The sequence below is a fragment of the Somniosus microcephalus genome, unplaced genomic scaffold, assembly GCF_052327205.1.
Source record: "Somniosus microcephalus isolate GS21.2 unplaced genomic scaffold, FLI_Smic_1.0 unresolved_chr9, whole genome shotgun sequence".
NCBI lineage: Eukaryota > Metazoa > Chordata > Chondrichthyes > Squaliformes > Somniosidae > Somniosus > Somniosus microcephalus.
The window spans coordinates 19450192-19474573 of NW_028225187.1; the positions used below are offsets into that span (position 1 = coordinate 19450192).

General features: G+C 55.8%; 1 protein-coding gene across 2 annotated transcripts in view; it reads left to right on the top strand.

Annotated features, from left to right (window-relative positions):
- Window positions 1–23486, top strand: part of LOC147084862 (myosin-10-like) — a 117523-nt gene extending 94037 nt beyond the window's left edge. Inside the window, exons 25-36 of one of the 2 annotated variants that reach the window (XM_085979571.1) lie at window positions 161–313; window positions 1944–2192; window positions 3864–4076; window positions 4421–4633; window positions 10617–10778; window positions 14843–14971; window positions 16158–16246; window positions 19061–19184; window positions 21256–21464; window positions 22104–22212; window positions 22788–22960; window positions 23435–23486. In XM_085979571.1, coding sequence (XP_085835697.1) covers window positions 161–313; window positions 1944–2192; window positions 3864–4076; window positions 4421–4633; window positions 10617–10778; window positions 14843–14971; window positions 16158–16246; window positions 19061–19184; window positions 21256–21464; window positions 22104–22212; window positions 22788–22960; window positions 23435–23462 — 1851 coding nt within the window. In that variant the 3' untranslated portion in view covers window positions 23463–23486. Of the gene's footprint in view, window positions 1–160; window positions 314–1943; window positions 2193–3863; window positions 4077–4420; window positions 4634–10616; window positions 10779–14842; window positions 14972–16157; window positions 16247–19060; window positions 19185–21255; window positions 21465–22103; window positions 22213–22787; window positions 22965–23434 lie in introns of those variants that run through there. The other variant, XM_085979570.1, reaches the window with a different exon arrangement.
- The last annotated feature ends 896 nt before the right edge of the window (window positions 23487–24382 follow it).

A 24382-nucleotide genomic window follows, 5' to 3' on the forward strand; every position in this document is an offset into this window, starting at 1 on the left:
CCTGCCCTGGGAGTGGTTGACGGGACAATGTAGAGGGAGCTTTACTCTGTATCTAACCCGTGTTGTACCTGCCCTGGGAGTGGTTGACGGGACAATGTAGAGCGGGTGGGGGAGTTGTCCGCCTTTCTCTGACCGGGCGCTGTTGTCTCTCCGGCCACAGGAGCTGCTTCAGGAGGAGACGCGGCAGAAGCTGAACCTGAGCACGCGGTTGCGGCAGCTGGAGGACGAGAAGATCGGGCTGATGGAGCAGATCGAGGAGGAGGAAGAGGCCAAGAAGAACCTGGGGCGGCAGGTGGCCTCCCAGCAGGTCCAGGTATGGGGCATGGAGGGAGCGGGGTAGGGCGCTGGCCTACGGAGAGGGAGGGAGGGAGGGATGAGGAGGTGGGGCAGGCAGGGGGGGAGGTGGTGGAGTGAGGGAGGGACGGGGAGGTGGCGATGTGAGGAGGGAGGGAGGGACGGGGGAGGTGGCGGAGTGATGGAGGTGTTGGGGGTCTTTCTCTGAGGGAGGGGCTCCTTCTATGAGGACAGTGACCTGTTAACAAAACCTCGGTCTGTGTCTCTCCTCCACCTCCCCTTCCCCCTCCTCCTCCTCCCCCTCCTCTTCCCCCTCCTCCTCCCCCCTCCTCCTCCTCCTCCTCCTTCCTCCTCCCTCCTCCCCCCTCGTTCTCCTCCTCCTCCCCCTCCTCCTCCTCCCCCCTCTCCCCTTCCTCCACCTCCTCCCCTTCCTCCACCTCCTCCCCTTCCTCCACCTCCCCTTCCTCCACCTCCCCTTCCTCCACCTCCCCTTCCTCCTCCTCCCCCTCCTCTTCCCCCTCCTCCTCCTCCTCCTCCTCCCTCCCCTCCTCCTCCCTCCTCCCCCCTCGTTCTCCTCCTCCTCCCCCTCCTCCTCCTCCCCCTCCTCCTCCTCCCCCCTCTCCCCTTCCTCCACCTCCCCTTCCTCCTCCCCCTCCTCCCCTTCCTCCACCTCCCCCTCCTCCCCTTCCTCCTCCTCCCCCTCCTCCTCCTCCCCCCTCCTCCCCTTCCTCCTCCTCCCCCTCCTCCTCCTCCCCCCTCTCCCCTTCCTCCACCTCCTCCCCTTCCTCCACCTCCTCCCCTTCCTCCACCTCCCCTTCCTCCTCCTCCTCCCCCTCCTCTTCCCCCTCCTCCTCCCCCTCCTCCTCCTCCTCCTCCTCCCTCCCCTCCTCCTCCCTCCTCCCCCCTCGTTCTCCTCCTCCTCCCCCTCCTCCTCCTCCCCCTCCTCCTCCTCCCCCCTCTCCCCTTCCTCCACCTCCCCTTCCTCCTCCTCCCCTTCCTCCACCTCCCCCTCCTCCCCTTCCTCCACCTCCCCTTCCTCCTCCTCCCCTTCCTCCTCCTCCCCTTCCTCCTCCTCCCCTTCCTCCTCCTCCCCTTCCTCCTCCTCCCCTTCCTCCTCCTCCCCTTCCTCCTCCTCCTCCCCCTCCTCCTCCCCTTCCTCCCCCCTCCCCTTCCTCCTCTCCTTACCCCTCCTCCCCTTCTTCCTCCTCCTCCCCTTCCTCCTCCTCCTCCCCTTCCTCCTCTCCCTCCCTCCCCCTCCTCCTCCCCTTCCTCCTCCTCCTCCCCCTCCTCCTCCCCTTCCTCCTCCCCTTCCTCCCCCCTCCCCTTCCTCCTCTCCTTACCCCTCCTCCCCTTCTTCCTCCTCCTCCCCTTCCTCCTCCTCCTCCCCTTCCTCCTCTCCCTCCCTCCCCCTCCTCCTCCCCTTCCTCCTCCTTCCCCTCCTCCTCCCCTTCCTCCCCCTCCCCTTCCTCCTCTCCCTACCCCTCCTCCCCTTCCTCCTCCTCCTCCCCTTCCTCCTCTCCCTCCCCCTCCTCCTCCTCCCCTTCCTCCTCCTCCTCCCCTTCCTCCTCCTCCTCTCCCTCCCCTTCCTCCTCCCCCTCCTTCTCCTCGTCCTCCCCCTCCTCCTCCTGTTCCTCCACCTCCCCCTCCAGTTGGCTGACGCCAGGAAGAAGGTGGAGGACGACGCAGGTGCGGTGGAGGGCCTGGAGGAGTCCCGGAAGAAGCTGCTGAAGGAGCTGGAGCTGGTGAGCCAGCGCTACGAGGAGCGGGCCTCCGCCTGCGACAAGCAGGAGAAGACCAAGACCCGGCTGCAGCAGGAGCTGGACGACCTGACCCTCGACCTGGACAACCAGCGACAGGTGGTGCTCAGCCTGGAGAAGAAACAGAAGAAGTTCGACCAGGTAAGAGCGAGAGAACGAGGAGCGGGAGGCGGCCATTCGGCCCCTCGAGCCGATCCCGCCGTGCAATGAGATCATGGCTGATTTGCGACCTAACTCCATCTCCGCACCTGAAGAACTGAGACGTTTATAAAAGAAAGTTTTCAGGGCCAGAGAGGTTGTTTGGCGGCAACTAAGACTTTTATTAGTTTTCACTATCCCGACGCACTCCTGGCCGGCCTCCCACCTTCCCCACCCTCCTTAAACTTCAGCTCATCCCAAACTCCCGCTGACTCTGTGTCCTAACTCGCACCAAGTCCCGTTCACCCATCACCCCCTGTGCTCGCCCCCTCCCTATCTCTGTAACCTCCTCCAGCCCCTACAATTTTCATCCTCCTGTTCAAATCCCTCCATGGCCCCTCGCCCCCTCCCTACCTCTGTAACCTCCTCCAGCCCTACAATTCTGATCCTCCTGTTCAAATCCCTCCATGGTCCCTCGCCCCCTCCCTATCTCTGTAACCTCCTCCAGCCCTACAATTCTCATCCTCCTGTTCAAATCCCTCCATGGCCCTCGCCCCCTCCCTATCTCTGTAACCTCCTCCAGCCCTACAATTCTCATCCTCCTGTTCAAATCCCTCCGTGGCCCTTGCCCCCTCCCTATCTCTGTAACCTCCTCCAGCCCGACAATTCTCATCCTCCTGTTCAAATCCCTCCATGGCCCTCGCCCGCTCCCTATCTCTGTAACCCCCTCCAGCCCTACAACCCTCTGAGATCTCCGCGCTCCTCCAATTCTGGCCTCTTGAGCAACACCGATTTCCATCGCTCCACCATTGGCGGCCGTGCCTTCAGCTGCCTGGGGCCCTGAGCTCTGGAATTCCCTCCCTACACCTCTCCGCCTCTCTCTCCTCCTTTAAGACGCTCCTTAAAACCGACCGGGGAGTGTGGGCCTGGATTATGGGGCTCGAGTCCTAGAGTATATACATCTACATCCGACAGTGCAGCGCTCCCTCAGTACTGACACCGGGGAGTGTGGGTCTGGATTATGGGGCTCGAGTCCTAGAGTATATACATCTACCTCCGACAGTGCAGCGCTCCCTCAGTACTGGCACCGGGGAGTGTGGGTCTGGATTATGGGGCTCGAGTCCTGGAGTATATACATCTACCTCCGACAGTGCAGCGCTCCCTCAGTACTGGCACCGGGGAGTGTGGGCCTGGATTATGGGGCTCGAGTCCTAGAGTATATACATCTACCTCCGACAGTGCAGCGCTCTCTCAGTACTGGCACCGGGGAGTGTGGGCCTGGATTATGGGGCTCGAGTCCTAGAGTATATACATTTACCTCCAACAGTGCAGCGCTCCCTCAGTACTGGCACCGGGGAGTGTGGGCCTGGATTATGGAGCTCGAGTCCTAGCGTATAGACATCTACCTCCGACAGTGCCGCGCTCCCTCAGTACTGGCACCGGGGAGAGTGGGCCTGGATTATGGGGCTCGAGTCCTAGAGTATATACATCTACCTCCGACCGTGCAGCGCTCCCTCAGTACTGGCACCGGGGAGTGTCGGCCTGGGTGGGGGTCGAGGAGTGTCTATCGCGATTGACCGGGTATCCCCACCGGGCCGTTGAGCGTTACGTGCATGTTGGCGGGCAAAACGGTTGGTCCACAAACGTCAATTGTTTTGTTTCGGCGGCGGACAGATGCTGGCAGAGGAGAAGAGCGTGTCGGCTCGCAACGCGGAGGAGAGGGACCGGGCGGAGGCGGAGGCTCGCGAGAAGGAGACCCGGGTGCTGTGGCTGAGCCGCTCGCTGGAGGAGGCGGTGGAGAGCAAGGAGGAGCTGGAGCGGCTCAACAAGCAGCTCCGCGCCGAGATGGAGGATCTGATCAGCTCCAAGGACGACGTGGGCAAGAATGTGAGTGACCGGGGGCGTGGGGTCTCTGTCTCTCTCTCTCTCTCTCTCTCTCTCTCTCTGTCTCTCTCTCTCTGTCTCTCTCTCTCTCTCTGTCTCCTCTCCCCCTCTGTCTCTCTCTCTCTCTCTCTGTCTCTCTCTCTCTGGCTCTCTCTCTCTGTCTGTCTCTCTCTGTCTGGCTCTCTCTCTCTCTCTGTCTGGCTCTCTCTCTCTCTGTCTCTCTCTCTCTGTCTGGCTCTCTCTCTGTCTCTCTCTCTGTCTCTCTCTCTCTGTCTCTCTCTCTCTGTCTCTCTCTCTCCCCCCCACAGTGACCGGCTGTTAATTTTGCACCCCCCGCCCCGCCACAGGTGCACGAGCTGGAGAAGGCCAAGCGGACGCTGGAGCAGCAGGTGGAGGAGATGAGGACGCAGCTGGAGGAGCTGGAGGACGAGCTGCAGGGCACCGAGGACGCCAAGCTGCGGCTCGAGGTCAACATGCAGGCCACCAAGGCGCAGTTCGACCGCAGCCTGCAGTCGCGGGATGAGCAGAACGACGAGAAGAAGCGGTCGCTGGTCAAACAGGTCGGTGTTCGGCGGGCGCTCGGAGCTCTAGGTTCCCTCCCTCAAGACAAGCGGGCCGTGGATTTGTTTAAATATTCATTCACTCCCAGGATGTGTAGACAAGGCCAGCATTTATTGCCTTCGATAAATATAGAAAAATAGGAGCAGGAGTCGGCCATTCGGCCCCTCGAGCCTGCTCCGCCATTCAATGCGATCATGGCTGATCATCCAAATTCAGTACCCGGTCCCTGCTTTCTCCCCATATCCCTTGATCCCTTTAGCCTTATAGCCTTAAGAAATATATCCAACTTCTTGAATATATTTAATGAATTGGCCTCTACTGCCTTCTGTGGTAGAGAATTCCACAGGTTCACCACTCTCTGGGTGAAGAAATTCCTCCTCATCTCAGTCCTAAATGGCTTACCCCTTATCCTTAGACTGTGACCCCTGGTTCTGGACTCCCCCGCCATCGGGAACATCCTTCCTGCATCTAGTCTGTCTAGTCCTGTTAGAATTTTATACGTTTCAATGAGATCCCCTCTCATTCTTCTAAACTCCAGCGAGTATAAGCCCAATCGACCCAATCTCTCCTCATACGTCATTCCTGCCATCCCAGGTATCAGCCTGGTGAATCTTCGCTGCACTCCCTCCATGGCAAGAACATCCTTCCTCAGATAAGACGAGCAAAACTGCACACAATACTCAAGGTGTGGTCTCACCAAGGCCCTGTACAACTGCAGCAAGACATCCTTGTTCCTGTACTCGAATCCTCTCGCTACAAAGGCCAACATACCATTTGCCTTCTTAACCTCCTGCTGCACCTGCATGCTTACCTTCAGCGACTAGAAATCTATCGATCTCCTTCTTAAATATATTCAGTGACTTGGCCTCCACAGCCTTCTGTGGTAGAGAATTCCACAGGTTCACCACCCTCTGGGTGAAGAAATTTCTCCTCATCTCAGTCCTAAATGTCCTACCCCGTATCCTGAGACTGTGACCCCCTCGTTCTAGACCCCCCCAACCAGGGGAAACATCCTCCCTGCATCCAGTCTGTCTAGCCCTGTCAGAATTTTATACGTTTCAATGAGATCCCCTCTCATTCTTCTAAACTCTAGTGAATACAGGCCTAGTCGACCCAATCTCTCCTCATACGACAGTCCTGCCATCCCAGGAATCAGTCTGGTGAACCTTCGCTGCACTCCCTCTGTGATAAGTATATCCTTTCTTAGCGATCAATTCAATTCAATTTTATTTGTCATATATGCAGCAGACGTGTGTACTGCACAATGAAATGTTGATTATTACGAGTCCTCCCGACATTGGAATAAATATGGCATAACAATGATAAAAATACTAATAGAAATACAGTAATAATAAATAAAACAACAGTAATAAATAATAAATTATACGTTCATGAGTCTTATGGCCTGGGGGTAGAAGCTGTTTCGAAACCTGCTGGTACGAGACCGTATGCTTCGGTATCTCTTACCGGACGGGAGCAGGGCGAAGAGGTTGTGGCTGGGGTGGCTCGCGTCTTTAATGATTCTCAGGGCCTTCCCCCGGCACCTCTCGGGGTAGATATCCTGCACAGCAGGTAGTTTAATTCCAATAGTGTGTTGTGCAGCTTTCACTACCATCTGTAGAGCCTTGCGGTCTGTGGCGGTGCAGTTGCCATACCAGGTAGTGATGCAGCCGGACAGGATACTCTCGACGGTGCACCGGTAGAAGTTGGTGAGAATCTGGGGGGCCATTCCAAATTTCTTCAGTCACCTGAGGAAGAACAGGCGTTGGCATGCCTTCTTAGTTACGACGTCGATGTGATGGGACCACGTTAAGTCCTCCGTAATGAATACACCCAGATCGGCCATGATCTCATTGAATGGCGGAGCAGGCTCGAGGGGCCGAATGGCCGACTCCTGCTCCTATCTTCTATGTGAGGAAAGGAGACCAAAACTGCACACAGTACTCCAGGTGTGGAGGAGGTGGTAGTGAGCCGCCATTTCAGAGGGGCAGTTAATCGACCACATTGCTGTGGGTCTGGAGTTACATATCGGCCAGACCGGGTATGGGCGGCAGATTTCCCTCCCCCGAAGGACATTCGTGAACCGGATGGGTTTTTACTAATGATGGGGAGAAGGCAGGGACAGGGTACTGAATTAGGATGATCAGCCATGATCGCATTGAATGGCGGAGCAGGCTCGAGGGGCCGAATGGCCTACTCCTGCTCCTATCTTCTGTGTTTCTTACCACAATCCGGTAGTTTCATGGTCAACATTACTGACGCTAGCTTTTTATTCCAGATTTATTTTATTAGAATCATAGAAATTGATGGCACAGAAGGAGGCCATTCGGCCCATCGTGTCCGCGCCGGCCGACAAGGAGCAATCTAGCCTAATCCCACTTTCCAGCTCTCGGTCCGTAGCCCTGTAGGTTACGGCACTTCAAGTGCACATCCAAGTACTGTTTAAATGTGGTGAGGGTCTCTGCCTCGACCACCCTTTCAGGCAGTGAGTTCCAGACCCCCACCACCCTCTGGGTGAAGAATGTTCTCCTCAAATCCCCTCTAATCCTTCTCCCAATTACTTTAAATCTCTGCTCCCCTGGTTATTGACCTCTCCACCAAGGGAAATAGGTCCTTCCTCTCCACTCTACCGAGGCCCCTCATCTTTTTATACACCTCAATTAAATCTCCCCTCAGCCTCCTCTGTTCCAAAGAAAACAATATAGAAACATAGAAGATAGGAGCAGGAGTAGGCCATTCGGCCCCTCGAGCCTGCTCCGCCATTCACCGAGATCATGGCTGATCATCCAAATTCAGTACCCTGTCCCTGCCTTCTCCCCATATCCCTTGATCCCTTTAGCCTTAAGAAATATATCCAACTCCTTCTTGAATATATTTAATGAATTGGCCTCCACTGCCTTCTGTGGTAGAGAATTCCACAGGTTCACCACTCTCTGGGTGAAGAAATTCCTCCTCATCTCAGTCCTAAATGGCTTACCCCTTATCCTTAGACTGTGACCCCTGGTTCTGGACTCCCCCGCCATCGGGAACATCCTTCCTGCATCTAGTCTGTCTAGTCCTGTTAGAATTTTATAAGTTTCAATGAGATCCCCTCTCATTCTTCTAAACTCCAGCGAGTATAAGCCCAATCGACCCAATCTCTCCTCATACGTCATTCCTGCCATCCCAGGTATCAGCCTGGTGAATCTTCGCTGCACTCCCTCCATGGCAAGAACATCCTTCCTCAGATAAGGCGACCAAAACTGCACACAATACTCAAGGTGTGGTCTCACCAAGGCCCTGTACAACTGCAGCAAGACATCCTTGCTCCTGTACTCGGACCCTCTCGCTACGAAGGCCAACATACCATTTGCCTTCTTAACCGCCTGCTGCACCTGCATGCTTACCTTCAGCGACTGGTGCACAAGGACGCCCAGGTCTCGTTGCACTTCCCCTTCTCCCAATCTATTGCCGTTCAGATAATAATCTGCCTTCCTGTTTTTGCCACCAAAGTAGATAACCTCGCATTTATCCACAACCCCAGCCTATCCAGTCTTTCCTCATAGTTAAAATTCCCCAGCCCAGGCAACATCCTGGTAAATCTCCTCTGCACCCTCTCCAGTGCGATCACATCCTTCCTGTAACGTGGAAATTTACAGAATTCAAATTCACAAACTGCCCCCATGGTGGGTTTTGAACTAGTGTCTCTAGATTAATAGTCCCAGTAACATAACCGCTACGCTATCGTTCCTCCTATTGTAAATCATTGCAGACGTTAGTATCACCAGCCCGGTGAGCACGGGCTCCAGGAGGGTGCGAGGCTCCTCACCACCCCACCCCACCTCCCCAGTGACGGGTCTCCTCCGGTGGGGGCCTGTCTCGGGAGCGCCGGGGCTAGGGAGCCTGCCACGGAGAATCAGTGCCGCAGCCAGCCCGGAGAGACAGGAGAGGCCTAAGAATTAGGAGCAGGAGTGGGCCATCGGGCCCCTCGAGCCCGCTCTGCCATTCAATACGATCATGGCTGATCATCGACCTCAACTCCACTTTCTCCGCCCCATCCCCATATCCCTCGATTCCCCGAGAGTCCAAAAATCTATCGATCTCGGCCTTGAATATACTCAACGACTGAGCCTCCACAGCCCTCTGGGGCAGAGAATTCCAAAGATTCACCGCCCTCTGAGTGAAGAAATTCCTCCTCATCTCAGTCCTCAATGGCCGACTCCTTATCCTGAGACTGTGACCCCTGGTTCGAGACTCCCTAACCAGGGAGGTTATGATGGAACTGTACAGAACGCTAGTTAGGCCACAGCTGGAATACTGTGTGCAGTTCTGGTCGCCACACTATAGGAAGGATGAGATTGCATTGGAGAGGGTGCAGAGGAGATTCACCAGGATGTTACCTGGGCTGGAGCGCTTCAGCTATGGAGAGAGACTGGACAGGCTGGGGTTGTTTTCCTTGGAGCAGAGAAGGCTGAGGGCGGGGACCTGATTGAGGTGTACAAAATGATGAGGGGCATAGATAGGGTAGATAGAAAGGAACTTTTCCCCTTAGTCGAGGGGTCAATAACCAGGGGGCATAGTTTCAAGGTAAGGGGCAGGAGGTTTAGAGGGGATTTGAGGAAAAACTTTTTCACCCAGAGGGTGGTTGGAATGTGGAACTCACTGCCTGAAAGGGTGGTAGAGGCAAGAACCCTCACAACATTCAAGAAGCATTTAGATGAGCACTTGAAACACCATAGCATACAAGGCCATGGACCAAGTGCTGGAAAATGGGATTAGAATCGACAGGGCTTGATGGCCGGCGCGGACACGATGGGCCGAAGGGCCTCTCTCTGTGCGGTATAACTCTAGGGCCTAGATTTTCAGTATAGACAGTTTTGGGGCGCTAACCTTAGCGCCCGCCCCAAAGTAGCGCCCCATTGCCGGAAATTCAGTGGCTTCGCCCTAAGAGGTTGGTGGAGCGCTAAAAGAGGCGTTCCACTACTATCTTTAGGCGCTAAGCCGGCGGTGCAGAGCGCTGCGCACGGCAGACACTCTGGTGCCAGTGAGCTCTTAAAGGGGAAGGGTGCATGTGTTTATTTGCAAAGGCAGAGTCTGGGGGGGGGGGGGGGGGGAAAGACGAGGAGGAGGAGGAGGAGGAAAACATCAATACACCATTCACAACACACTGGTTCCTTCCATTATAGTGCAGGAGGAGGGCCCTTTAATGTGCGCTCCCCAGGGTGTGTTGCGTTCCATTTTACAAACGCACTGGACGCCAGCCGCACAATCGGGCGGTCCGACTGAAGTTTGGATTCGGGGCGGCCAAAGGGCATTGCACGAGGATGTGACGTCATTTTCTGCGCACGCATCCGGGCCGCCGCTAAACTTTGCGCCGGCGCTAACGGGCAACTTAATTTGGGGCGGGGCGCAAACTGCGCTGCGCCCAGGCGCTACACGCATAGCGCCCGAAAATCACTTCTCTTAAGGCGCTAACTGCTGGCGCAAGCAACTGAAAATCTAGCCCTATGACTCTAACCAGGGGGAAACAGCATCGACCCTGTCAATCCCCCTCAGAATCTTGTATGTTTCAATGAGATCACCTCTCCTTCTTCTAAACTCCAGAAAGTATCGGCCCAATCTACTCAATCTCGCCTCATAGGACAATCCCCTCATCCCAGGAATCAATCTAGTGAACCTTCGCTGCACCGCCTCCAAGGCAAGTATATCCTTCCTTAGATAAGGAGACCAAAACTGTGCACGGTACTCCAGGTGTGGTCTCACCAAGGCCCTGTACAATTGTAGCAAGACTTCCTTACTCTGATACTCCAACCCCCTTGCAATAAAGGCCATTTGCCTCCCTCATTGCTTGCTGTACCTGCATGCTAACTTTCAGTGTTTCTTGCACGAGGACACCCAAATCTCTCTGAACACCAACATTGCGAAAGTTTCTCACCCGCTTAGAAAATATTCTGTCCGTGCTGTAACCGTCCCTTCTCTCTCTGTCTCCCCACCGCCTTGCAGGTGCGCGAGCTGGAAGTGGAGCTGGAGGACGAGAGGAAACAGCGCACCAGCGCCGTCGCCTCCAGGAAGAAGCTGGAGATGGACCTGAAGGACCTGGAGGCCCACATCGACGGAGCCAACAAGGGCCGCGACGAGGCGCTCAAACAGCTGCGGCGGCTGCAGGTGAGCGGAGAGCAAGGGGCCGCGCGACCCGCGTTAGAAGGGGGCGGAAGGCGAGTCCGCCAACTGAGCGACCGCCACTGGCGGGTGTCGGAGCGGCATTGAGGGCTGCCCTCGCAGGCACCAGTGTGGCTCCCGGTAATCTCAGTAAATCAGACACCAACTTAGGACAGACTCGTTTCTATAGAACATGAGAAGCAGGAGTGGGCCATTCGGCCCCTCGAGCCTGCTCCGCCATTCAATGGCTGATCTTCGACCTCAACTCCACTTTCCCCGCCCGATCTCCATATCCCTCGATTCCCCGAGAGTCCAAAAATCTATCGATCTCGGCCTTGAATAGACTCAACGACTGAGCCTCCACAGCCCTCTGGGGCAGAGAATTCCAAAGATTCACCGCCCTCTGAGTGAAGAAATTCCTCCTCATCTCAGTCCTCAATGGCCGACCCCTTATCCTGAGACTGTGACCCCTGGTTCGAGACTCTCCAGCCCAGGGGGAAACAGCCTCTCAGCATCTACCCTGTCAATCCCCCTCAGAATCTGGTACGTTTCAATGAGATCACCTCTCATTCTTCTAAACTCCAGAGAGTATCGGCCCAATCTACTCAATCTCTCCTCATAGGACAGCCTCTCATCCCAGGAATCAATCTAGTGAACCTTACACAACCTCAGGACGTCCCAAAGTGCTTTACAGCCAATGAAGTACTTTTTGAAGTGTGGTCGCGGTTGTAATGTAGGAAACGCGGCAGCCAATTTGCACACAGCAAGATCCCACAAACAGCAATGTGATAATGACCAGATCATCGGTTTTAGTGATGTTGGTTGAGGGATAAATATTCGCCCCAGGACACCGGGGAGAACTCCCCCCTGCTCTTCTTCCAATAGTGGCCGTGGGATTTTTTACGTCCACCTGAGAGAGCAGACGGGGCCTCGGTTTAACGTCTCATCTGAAAGACGGCACCTCTGACAGTGCAGCACTCCCTCAGTACTGGCACCGGGGAGTGTGGGCCTGGATTATGGGGCTCGAGTCCTAGAGTATATACATCTACCTCCGACAGTGCAGCGCTCCCTCAGTACTGGCACCGGGGAGTGTGAGCCTGGATTATGGGGCTCGAGTCCTAGAGTATATACATCTACCTCCGACAGTGCAGCGCTCCCTCAGTACTGGCACCGGGGAGTGTGGGCCTGGATTATGGAGCTCGAGTCCTAGAGTATATACGTCTACCTCCGACAGTGCAGCGCTCCCTCAGTACCGGCACCGGGGAGTGTGGGCCTGGATTATGGAGCTCGAGTCCTAGAGTATATACATCTACCTCCGACAGTGCAGCGCTCCCTCAGTACTGGCACCGAGGAGTGCGGGCCTGGATTATGGAGCTCGAGTCCTAGAGTATATACATCTACCTCCGACAGTGCAGCGCTCCCTCAGTACTGGCACCGGGGAGTGTGGGCCTGGATTATGCGGCTCAAGTCCTAGAGTATATACATCTACCTCCGACAGTGCAGCGCTCCCTCAGTACTGGCACCGGGGAGTGTGGGCCTGGATTATGGGGCTCGAGTCCTAGAGTATATACATCTACCTCCGACAGTGCAGCGCTCCCTCAGTATTGGCACCGGGGAGTGTGGGCCTGGATTATGGGGCTCGAGTCCTAGAGTATATACATCTACCTCCGACAGTGCAGCGCTCCCTCAGTATTGGCACTGGGGAGTGTGGGCCTGGATTATGGAGCTCGAGTCCTAGAGTATATACATCTACCTCCGACAGTGCAGCGCTCCCTCAGTACTGGCACCGGGGAGTGCGGGCCTGGATTATGGGGCTCAAGTCCTAGAGTATATACATCTACCTCCGACAGTGCAGCGCTCCCTCAGTACTGGCACCGGGGAGTGTGGGCCTGGATTATGCGGCTCAAGTCCTAGAGTATATACAGCTACCTCCGACAGTGCAGCGCTCCCTCAGTACTGGCACCGGGGAGTGTGGGCCTGGATTATGGGGCTCGAGTCCTAGAGTATATACATCTACCTCCGACAGTGCAGCGCTCCCTCAGTATTGGCACCGGGGAGTGTGGGCCTGGATTATGGGGCTCGAGTCCTAGAGTATATACATCTACCTCCGACAGTGCAGCGCTCCCTCAGTATTGGCACTGGGGAGTGTGGGCCTGGATTATGGAGCTCGAGTCCTAGAGTATATACATCTACCTCCGACAGTGCAGCGCTCCCTCAGTACTGGCACCGAGGAGTGCAGGCCTGGATTATTGGCTCAAGTCCTAGAGTATATACATCTGCCTCCGACAGTGCAGCGCTCCCTCAGTACTGGCACCGAGGAGTGCGGGCCTGGATTATGGAGCTCGAGTCCTAGAGTATATACATCTACCTCCGACAGTGCAGCGCTCCCTCAGTACTGGCACCGGGGAGTGCGGGCCTGGATTATGGGGCTCAAGTCCTAGAGTATATACATCTACCTCCGACAGTGCAGCGCTCCCTCAGTACTGGCACCGGGGAGTGTGGGCCTGGATTATGCGGCTCAAGTCCTAGAGTATATACAGCTACCTCCGACAGTGCAGCGCTCCCTCAGTACTGGCACCGGGGAGTGTGGGCCTGGATTATGGGGCTCGAGTCCTAGAGTATATACATCTACCTCCGACAGTGCAGCGCTCCCTCAGTATTGGCACCGGGGAGTGTGGGCCTGGATTATGGGGCTCGAGTCCTAGAGTATATACATCTACCTCCGACAGTGCAGCGCTCCCTCAGTACTGGCACCGGGGAGTGTGGGCCTGGATTATGGGGCTCCAGTCCTAGAGTATATACATCTACCTCCGACAGTGCAGTGCTCCCTCAGTACTGGCACCAGGGAGTGTGGGCCTGGATTATGGGGCTCCAGTCCTAGAGTATACACATCTACCTCCGACAGTGCAGCGCTCCCTCAGTACTGGCACCGGGGAGTGTGGGCCTGGATTATGGGGCTCGAGTCCTAGAGTATATACATCTACCTCCGACAGTGCAGCGCTCCCTCAGTACTGGCACCAGGGAGTGTGGGCCTGGATTATGGGGCTCGTGTCCTAGAGTATATACATCTACCTCCGACAGTGCAGCGCTCCCTCAGTACTGGCACCGGGGAGTGTGGGCCTGGATTATGGGGCTCGAGTCCTAGAGTATATACATCTACCTCCGACAGTGCAGCGCTCCCTCAGTACTGGCACCGGGGAGTGTGGGCCTGGATTATGGGGCTCCAGTCCTAGAGTATATACATCTACCTCCGACAGTGCAGTGCTCCCTCAGTACTGGCACCAGGGAGTGTGGGCCTGGATTATGGGGCTCCAGTCCTAGAGTATACACATCTACCTCCGACAGTGCAGCGCTCCCTCAGTACTGGCACCGGGGAGTGTGGGCCTGGATTATGGGGCTCGAGTCCTAGAGTATATACATCTACCTCCGACAGTGCAGCGCTCCCTCAGTACTGGCACCAGGGAGTGTGGGCCTGGATTATGGGGCTCGTGTCCTAGAGTATATACATCTACCTCCGACAGTGCAGCGCTCCCTCAGTACTGGCACCGGGGAGTGTGGGCCTGGATTATGGGGCTCAAGTCCTGGAGTATATACATCTACCTCCGACAGTGCAGCGCTCCCTCATAACTGGCACCGGGGAGTGTGGGCCTGGATTATGGGGCTCCAGTCCTAGAGTATATACATCTACCTCCGACAGTGCAGCGCTCCCTCAGTACTGGCACCGGGGAGTGTGGGCCTGGATTATGGGGCTCGAGTCCTAGAGTATATACATCTACCTCCGACAGTGCAGCGCTCCCTCAGTACTGGCACCGGGGAGTGTGGGCCTGGATTATGGGGCTCGAGTCCTAGAGTATATACATCTACCTCCGACAGTGCAGCGCTCCCTCAGTACTGGCACCGGGGAGTGTGGGCCTGGAATACGGGGCTTGTTCCGTACTTGTATGTCCCATGAAGCCCTGTCCCAACCTTGGCAGGGAGCACGGAGTGCCAGTTATCATTCTGCTTGGCTGGGGTGCAAGTGCGACTAACGTCTCTCTCTGTCTCTCTCTCTCTCTTTTTCTCTCCCCCAGGCTCAGATGAAGGACCTCCTGCGGGAACTGGGGGAGGCCCGCACCTCGCGGGAGGAGATCTTCTTCCAGTCCAAGGAGACAGAGAAGAGGCTGAAGAACCTCGAGGCGGAGTTGCTGCAGACGCACGAGGTAGCGATTCGTCTGTCCATCTTTCGGCCTGTGACATAGCCAGGTCTCCGCGTCACTGAGGGGGGCGGGAGAAGGTCTCAGCATCACTGAGGGGGCGGGAGAATGTCCCCCCATTACTGAGGGGGCGGGAGAAGGTCCCCCCATTACTGAGGGGGTGGGAGAAGGGAGGAGGGTGAAATGTGGGAGGCCGGCCAGGAGTGAAATCTAATAAAAGTCTTAATTGCCGCCAAACAGCCTCTCTGGCCCTGAAAACTTTCTTTAATAAACGTCTCAGTTCTTCAGGTGGGGAGATGGAGTTACAGAAACATAAAAACATAGAAGATAGGAGCAGGAGTCGGCCATTCAATGCGATCATGGCTGATCATCCAAATTCAGTACCCTGTTCCTGCTTTCTCCCCATATCCCTTGATCCCTTTAGCCTTAAGAAATATATCCAACTCCTTCTTGAATATATTTAATGAATTGGCCTCTACTGCCTTCTGTGGTAGAGAATTCCACAGGTTCACCACTCTCTGGGTGAAGAAATTCCTCCTCATTTCTGTCCTAAATGGCTTACCCCTTATCCTTAGACTGTGACCCCTGGTTCTGGACTCCCCGACCATCGGGAACATCCTTCCTGCATCTAGTCTGTCCAGTCCTGTTAGAATTTTATAAGTTTCAATGAGATCCCCTCTCATTCTTCTAAACTCCAGCGAGTATAAGCCCAGTCTCTCCTCATACGTCATTCCTGCCATCCCAGGTATCGGCCTGGTGAATCTTCGCTGAACTCCCTCCATGGCAAGAACATCCTTCCTCAGATAAGGCGACCAAAACTGCACACAATACTCAAGGTGTGGTCTCACCAAGGCCCTGTCCAACTGCAGCAAGACATCCTTGTTCCTGTACTCAAACCCTCTCGCTACGAAGGCCAGTATACCATTTGCCTTCTAAACCGCCTGCTGCACCTGCATGCTTAAGGTCTCCGAGTCACTGAGGGGGCGGGAGAACGTCTGCACAACACTGAGGTTTTGTGGGGGGAGGATCCGGTTTTATTATTAAACAGCCAGGGCCAGTGGGCGAGGTGTAGAAGGAGGGAAGGGGTCCGGTGCCAGGGCGGCATTGTGCGGTTCCGGGGGAGGATGGGGGGACAGGGCTGGCTGAGTGCCCGCCAGGTTTTTTCTCATGGCCCCGCCTTCCCTCGTCCTAGGACCTTGCGGCCTCGGAGCGCGCCAGGAGGCAGGCCGTGCAGGACCGCGACGACTTGTCGGACGAGATGGGGAACAGTGCGTCTGGAAAGTGAGTGGCTCTCGATCGCGCCGGACACCCTTTCAGCTCACCAGCCCCCCACCGCCCCCCCCAGCGCCCTCCCTCTCTGAAAGAGTGCTGCCCTTTATCACCCGCTCTCTGTCCATTCCCCATTGCAAGCAGCAAGACCTGGACGACATTCAGACTCGGGCTGATAAGTGGCAGGTAACATTCGCGCCACACAAGTGCCAGGCAATGACTATCTCCAACAAGCGAGAGTCTAACCACCTCCCCTTGACATTCAACGGCATTACCATCGCCGAATCCCCCACCATCAACATCCTGGGAGGGTCACCATTGACCAGAAACTTAACTGGACCAGCCACATAAATACTGTGGCAACAAGAGCAGGTCAGAGGCTGGGTATTCTGCGGCGAGTGTCTCACCTCCTGACTCCCCAAAGCCTTTCCACCATCTACAAGGCACAAGTCAGGGGTGTGATGGAATACTCTCCACTTGCCTGGATGAGTGCAGCTCCAACAACACTCGAGAAGCTCGACACCATCCAGGACAAAGCAGCCCCGCTTGATGGGCACCCCATCCACCACCTTAAACATTCACTCCCTCCACCACCGGCGCACCGTGGCTGCAGTGTGGACCATCTACAAGATGCACTGCAGCAACTCGCCAAGGCTTCTTCGGCAGCACCTCCCAAACCCGCGACCTCTTCCACCTAGAAAGACAAGGGCAGCAGGCGCATGGGAACACCACCGCCTCCAAGTTCCCCTCCAAATCACACACCATCCTGACTTGGAAATATACAGGCCGTTCCTTCATCGTCGCTGGGTCAAAATCCTGGAACTCCCTCCCTAACAGCACTGTGGGAGCACCTTCACCACACGGACTGCAGCAGTTCAAGAAGGAGGCTCAACACCACCTTCTCAAGGGCAACTAGGGATGGGCAATAAATGCTGGGCTTGCCACATCGCGTGAACGAATAAAAAAAAAAAATTCATGCAGCCCTCGGCCCCTGTGCACTCACTGTGAATGAGCGCTCCCCTCAGCCCCATTCCCCTGCCCCAGAGCAGAACACTTGTAACCTTGAGGAGAACAACCCCAGCTTCTCCAGTCTCTCCACATCACTGAAGTCCCTCATCCCTGGTACCATTCTGGTCAATCTCCCCTTAACCTTCTCTGCTCTAAGAACAACCCCAGCTTCTCCAGTCTCTCCACATCACTGAAGTCCCTCATCCCTGGTCCCATTCTGGTCAGTCTCCCCCTTAACCTTCTCTGGTCTAAGGAAAACAACCCCAGCTTCTCCAGTCTCTCCACATCACTGAAGTCCCTCATCCCTGGTACCATTCTGGTCAATCTCCCCTTAACCTTTTCTGCTCCAAGGAGAACAACCCCAGCTTCTCCAGTCTCTCCACATCACTGAAGTCCCTCATCCCTATTACCATTCTGGTCAATCTCCCCTTAACCTTCTCTGCTCTAAGGAGAACAACCCCAGCTTCTCCAGTCTCTCCACATCACTGAAGTCCCTCATCCCTATTACCATTCTGGTCAATCTCCCCTTAACCTTCTCTGCTCTAAGGAGAACAACCCCAGCTTCTCCAGTCTCTCCACATCACTGAAGTCCCTCATCCCTGGTCCCATTCTGGTCAATCTCCCCCTTAACCTTCTCTGGTCTAAGGAAAACAACCCCAGCTTCTCCAGTCTCTCCACATCACTGAAGTCTCTCATCCCTGGTACCATTCTGGTCAATCTCCCCTTAACCTTCTCTGCTCCAAGGAGAACAACCCCAGCTTCTCCAGTCTCTCCACGTCACTGAAGACCCTCATCCCCGGTACCATTCTGGTCAATCTCCCCTTATCCTTCTCTGCTCTAAGGAGAACAATCCCAGCTTCTCCAGTCTCTCCACATCACTGAAGTCCCTCATCCCTGGCACCATTCTGGTCAATCTCCCCTTAACCTTCTCTGCTCCAAGGAGAACAATCCCAGCTTCTCCAGTCTCTCCACATCACTGAAGTCCCTCATCCCTGGTACCATTCTGGTCAATCTCCCCTTAACCTTCTCTGCTCTAAGGAGAACAATCCCAGCTTCTCCAGTCTCTCCACATCACAGAAGTCCCTCATCCCTGGCACCATTCTGGTCAATCTCCCCCTTAACCTTCTCTGCTCTAAGGAGAACAACCCCAGCTTCTCCAGTCTCTCCACATCACTGAAGTCTCTCATCCCTGGCACCATTCTGGTCAATCTCCCCCTTAACCTTCTCTGCTCGAAGGAGAACAATCCCAGCTTCTCCAGTCTCTCCACATCACTGAAGTCCCTCATCCCTGGTACCATTCTGGTCAATCTCCCCTTAACCTTCTCTGCTCTAAGGAGAACAACCCCAGCTTCTCCAGTCTCTCCACATCACTGAAGTCCCTCATCCCTGGTACCATTCTGGTCAATCTCCCCTTAACCTTCTCTGCTCTAAGGAGAACAATCCCAGCTTCTCCAGTCTCTCCACATCACTGAAGTCCCTCATCCCTGGTACCATTCTGGTCAATCTCCCCTTAACCTTCTCTGCTCCAAGGAGAACAATCCCAGCTTCTCCAGTCTCTCCACATCACTGAAGTCCCTCATCCCTGGTCCCATTCTGGTCAATCTCCCCTTAACCTTCTCTGCTCCAAGGAGAACAACCCCAGCTTCTCCAGTCTCTCCACATCACTGAAGTCCCTCATCCCTGGTACCATTCTGGTCAATCTCCCCTTAACCTTCTCTGCTCCAAGGAGAACAACCCCAACCAGCACTCCCACTGCCGGTTAATATTCCCGGTTGTTGTCTCTCTCTCTCTCTCTCTCCCCCCACTCCCCGCCGGCAGGTCTGCGCTGTTCGACGAGAAGCGACGGCTGGAAGCACGGATCGGGCAGCTGGAGGAGGAGTTGGAAGAAGAGCAGAGTAACACGGAGCTGCTGAACGACCGGTATCGAAAGGTCACCATACAGGTGAGGGGCAGGGGCCTTCTGAACAGGGTTAAGGGTCAAAGTGGTCACGGTCAGTCTGTGAGGGGATGTGTCTGAACAGAAACATAGTAAAATCGGAGCAGGAGTCGGCCATTCGGCCCTTCGAGCCTGCTCCACCATTCAATATGATCATGGCTGATCCTCTATCTCAATACCATATTCCCGCTCTCTCCCCGTACCCCTTGATGCCTTTTGTGTCTAGAAATCTATCGATCTCCTTCTTAAATATATTCAGTGACTTGGCCTCCACAGCCTTCTGTGGTAGAGAATTCCACAGGTTCACCGCCCTCTGAGTGAAGAAATTTCTCCTCATCTCAGTCCTAAATGTCCTACCTTGTATCCTGAGACTGTGACCCCTCGTTCTCGACCCCCCAGCCAGGGGAAACATCCTCCCTGCATCCAGTCTGTCTAGTCCTGTCAGAATTTTATACGTTTCCAAGAGATCCCTCCTCTCATTCTTCTAAACTCCAGTGAATACAGGCCTAGTCGACCCAATCTCTCCTCATACGACAATCCTCTCATCCCAGGAATCAGTCTGGTGAACCTTCGTTGCACTCTCTCTATGGTAAGTATATCCTTTCTTAGGTAAGGAGACCAAAAATGCACACAGTACTCCAGGTGTGGTCTCACCAGGGCCCTGTATAACTGTAGTAAGACATGCTTGCTCCTGTACTCAGAAACATAGAAGATAGGAGCAGGAGTCGGCCATTCGGCCCCTCGAGCCTGCTCCGCCATTCAATGCGATAATGGCTGATCATCCAAATTCAGTACCCTGTCCCTGCTTTCTCCCCATATCCCTTGATCCCTTTAGCCTTAAGAAATATATCTAACTCCTTCTTGAATATATTTAATGAATTGGCCTCCACTGCCTTCTGTGGTAGAGAATTCCACAGGTTCACCACTCTCTGGGTGAAGAAATTCCTCCTCATCTCAGTCCTAAATGGCTTACCCCTTATCCTTAGACTGTGACCCCTGGTTCTGGACTCCCCCGCCATCGGGAACATCCTTCCTGCATCTAGTCTGTCTAGTTCTGTTAGAATTTTATAAGTTTCAATGAGATCCCCTCTCATTCTTCTAAACTCCAGCGAATATAAGCCCAATCGACCCAATCTCTCCTCATACGTCATTCCTGCCATCCCAGGTATCAGCCTGGTGAATCTTCGCTGCACTCCCTCCATGGCAAGAACATCCTTCCTCAGGTAAGGCGACCAAAACTGCACACAATACTCAAGGTGTGGCCTCACCAAGGCCCTGTACAACTGCAGCAAGACATCCTTGTTCCTGTACTCGAATCCTCTCGCTACGAAGGCCAACATACCATTTGCCTTCTTAACCGCCTGCTGCACCTGCATGCTTACCTTCAGCGACTGGTGCACAAGGACACCCAGGTCTCGTTGCACTTCCCCTTCTCCCAATCTATTACCGTTCAGATAATAATCTGCCTTCCTGTTTTTGCCACCAAAGTGGATAGCCTCGCATTTATCCACATTATACTGCATCTGCCCAATCACCTAACCTGTCCAAATCACACTGGAGTTTCTCGGCATCCTCCTCACAGCACACACGCCCACCCAGCTTTGTGTCATCTGCAAAGTTGGAGATATTACATCTACTTCCCTTGTCTAGATCATTAATATATATTGTGAATAGCTGGGGTCCTAGGACCGATCCCTGCGGTACCCCACTAGTCACTGCCTGCCACTCGGAAAAAGACCCGTTTATTCCAACTCTTTGCTTCCTGTCTGCCAGCCAGTTCTCTATCCAAAACAGTACCTTGCCTCCAATCCCATGTGCCTTAACTTTCCACGCTAATCTCTTATGCGGGACCTTATCGAAAGCCTTCTGAAAGTCCAAATACACCAAATTAGAAGCATTGGCTCCGCCCTAGCTATTCGCTGAGGTGCCGCAGGGGCGGGTCGCCCCTGTAAGTGGTCTGGAGTGTCATATGTCCAGGAGTGCGCCCGTTCCCGTCCCGTCTATATCGTCCTGGAGCCGAGTGGCCTCCTTCTGTGCCGTTCTGACTCTACGACTCTCCCTCCCTCCCTCTCTCCAGGTGGAGACCATGGCCGCCGAGCTCTCGGCCGAGCGCAGCCTGTCGCAGAAGCAGGAGAACGCCCGCCAGCAGCTGGAGCGGCAGAACAAGGAGCTGCGCAGCAAGCTGCAGGAGCTGGAGGGCTTCGTGCGCTCCCGGTACAAGGCCAGCGTCGCCGCGATGGAGGCCAAGATCACCCAGCTGGAGGAGCAGCTAGAGCAGGAGTCCAAGTGAGTGCGCCTAGCCGCGGGCCAGTGACTCCCTCCCCGCTCCCTCGTTCCCAATCCCTTCCATTCGGTGAGTGGGAATCGCAGTCCGTCTACCCTCCCTGTAAATGAGGGAGTGCTGCACTGTCGGAGGCAGATGTATATACTGTAGGACTCGAGCCCCATAACCCAGGCCCACACTCCCCGGAGCCAGTGCTGAGGGAGCGCTGCACTGTCGGAGGTAGATGTATATACTCTAGGACTCGAGCCCCATAACCCAGGCCCACACTCCCCGGTGCCAGTGCTGAGGGAGCGCTGCACTGTCGGAGGTAGATGTATATACTCTAGGACTCGAGCCCCATAATCCAGGCCCACACTCCCCGGTGCCAGTACTGAGGAAGCGCTGCACTGTCGGAGGTAGATGTAAATACTCTAGGACTCGAGCCCCATAATCCAGGCCCACACTCCCCGGTGCCAGTACTGAGGGAGCGCTGCACTGTCGGAGGTAGATGTATATACTCTAGGACTCGAGCCCCATAATCCAGGCCCACACTCCCCGGTGCCGGTACTGAGGGAGCGCTGCACTGTCGGAGTTAGATGTATATACTCTAGGACTGGAGCCTGAGCTGAGTGTAACCGTGTCTCTCTTCCCTGCCCTGACAGGGAGCGAGCACTGGGGAACAAGTTGGTGCGCCGCACTGAGAAGAAGCTGAAGGAGCTGGTGCTTCAGATGGACGATGAGCGCAGGCATGCTGATCAGTACAAGGAGCAGGTGCGAGTGGGTGGGGACCGCTCTCCAGTACTGAGCCCCGCACGGGCACAGCAAGACCCTGCGCCCCTCTCAACTTGTTTACTGTTTGATCCCGTTTTCCCCCCCGCCCCCCCCCCCCCACCAAAACTTGGTTCCTACCGCTCCCATTCATTAACTTGTCGGAGTGTGAGAGCGAGCGAGTGTGAGAGCGAGCGCGTGTGTGAGAGCGAGCGAGTGTGTGAGGGCGAGCGCGCGTGTGAGGGCGAGCGTATGAGGGCGAGCGCGCGCGTGTGAGGGCGAGCGAGCGTGTGAGAGCGAGCGCGCGCGCGTGAGGGCGAGTGAGCGTGTGAGAGCGAGCGCGCGCGCGCGAGGGGGGCGTGTGTGAGCGTGAGTGTGTATACATTGGGTGAGGACCCCCTCCCCTCACTGACCCTTGTACGCAGCCGCAGTGTGTGTTAGGTTTGGTGATTGGACGCGGTGGGGGGGGATGGTTGGGATCGGGAGGTGGGCAGGGATTGGGGGGTGAGGAGCGACGCCATCCTCCGTTAATCTGAACCCCACTCCCTCCCTCCCTCCTCCCCCCCCGGATCTCGCAGGTGGACAAGCTGTCGATACGCATGAAACAGCTCAAGAGGCAGCTGGAGGAGGCGGAGGAGGACTCGTCGCGGGCTCACACCTCCCGGCGCAAGCTGCAGCGGGAGCTGGAGGACGTGACCGAGACGGCCGAGGCCATGAACCGTGAGGTCAGCACGCTGAAGAGCAAGCTCAGGTGAGGGTCCCACGCGGGCGGACGGGGAGGGGGGGGGGGGGGCATCGCCCAGCGGGTGGTGGACTGCGGGGAGGGATATCATTCCGCGGGTGGTCGACCGGGTGGGGCATCGCCCAAACCCAGCCCCGGCTGACCTCTGACACCCTGGGGGTCAAACGGCCTCAGACAGCGGGCGATGGACACGCGGAGGGAGTATCGAACCGCGCAGGGTCTTGGACGCCGTGTGTCGTGGCCTCTCTCTCGCTCTCGGAGCGAGAATCGGTGCTGGACCGGGGTGGGGGTGGAGACAGAGATCGCCTCGCCGCTCCCCCCACTCCCTCTCCCCCCGGGAGCCCCTTTCCTGACCCACGCCGGACTGTCGCGGACTCTGTGACAGAACCTTTACTTCTCTGCCCCGGGTCATCGCATCTCTTCTTTTTCTCTCCCTCTCTCTCTCTTCCCCCGTTCCCTCCCTCCCTCCATTCCGATCAGCAGCAGGTTGGAGCGACTCCATGCCAAGTAGGTTCCAGCGAGCTCGCGCTTCTCTACTGCGGCTATGCGACTGCATGAGGCGTCAGGCATCTGTCTCCATATTGTCTCTGTCTCTCTCTCTCTCTCTGTCTCTCTTTCTGTCTCTCTGTCTCTCTCTGTCTCTCTTTCTGTCTCTCTGTCTCTCACTCTCTCTGTCTCTCTCTCTCTCTCTGTCTCCCTCTCTGTCTGTCTCTCTCTGTCTCCCTCTCTCTGTCTCTCTCTCTCACTCTCTCTGTCTCTCTCTCTCTCTCTGTCTCCCTCTCTGTCTGTCTCTCTCTGTCTCCCTCTCTCTGTCTCTCTCTCTCTCTCTCTCTGTCTCTCTGTCTCTCACTCTCTCTGTCTCTCTCTCTCTCTCTGTCTCCCTCTCTGTCTGTCTCTCTCTGTCTCCCTCTCTCTGTCTCTCTCTCTCACTCTCTCTGTCTCTCTCTCTCTCTCTGTCTCCCTCTCTGTCTGTCTCTCTCTGTCTCCCTCTCTCTGTCTCTCTCTCTCTCTGTCTCTCTCTCTCTCTCTGTCTCTCTCTCTGTCTCTCTGTCTCTCTCTCTGTCTCTCTGTCTCTCTCTCTGTCTCTCTCTCTCTCACTCTCTCTGTTCCCCTCCAGCACTGACGCCATAGCTTGCCCACCTTTGCATGAGCAGCTCGAAGTCTGCACTGTTAGCCGTCGCGGAGCCTTGTTGTGCAGTGCGTCAGCTCAGCAGTGTGATGTGTTCCGGGGCAGTGTGACCTGTGTGTCCTCTCTCTCCTCCCTCTCCTCTTCCACCCCTCTCCTCCCCCCCTCTCTCTCCCCCCCTCGCTCTCTCTCTCTCCCCCCTCGCTCTCTCTCTCTCCCCCCTCGCTCCCTCTCTCCCCTCGCTCTCTCTCTCTCTCGCCCCCCCTCGCTCTCTCTCTCCCCCCCTCGCTCTCTCACTCCCCCTT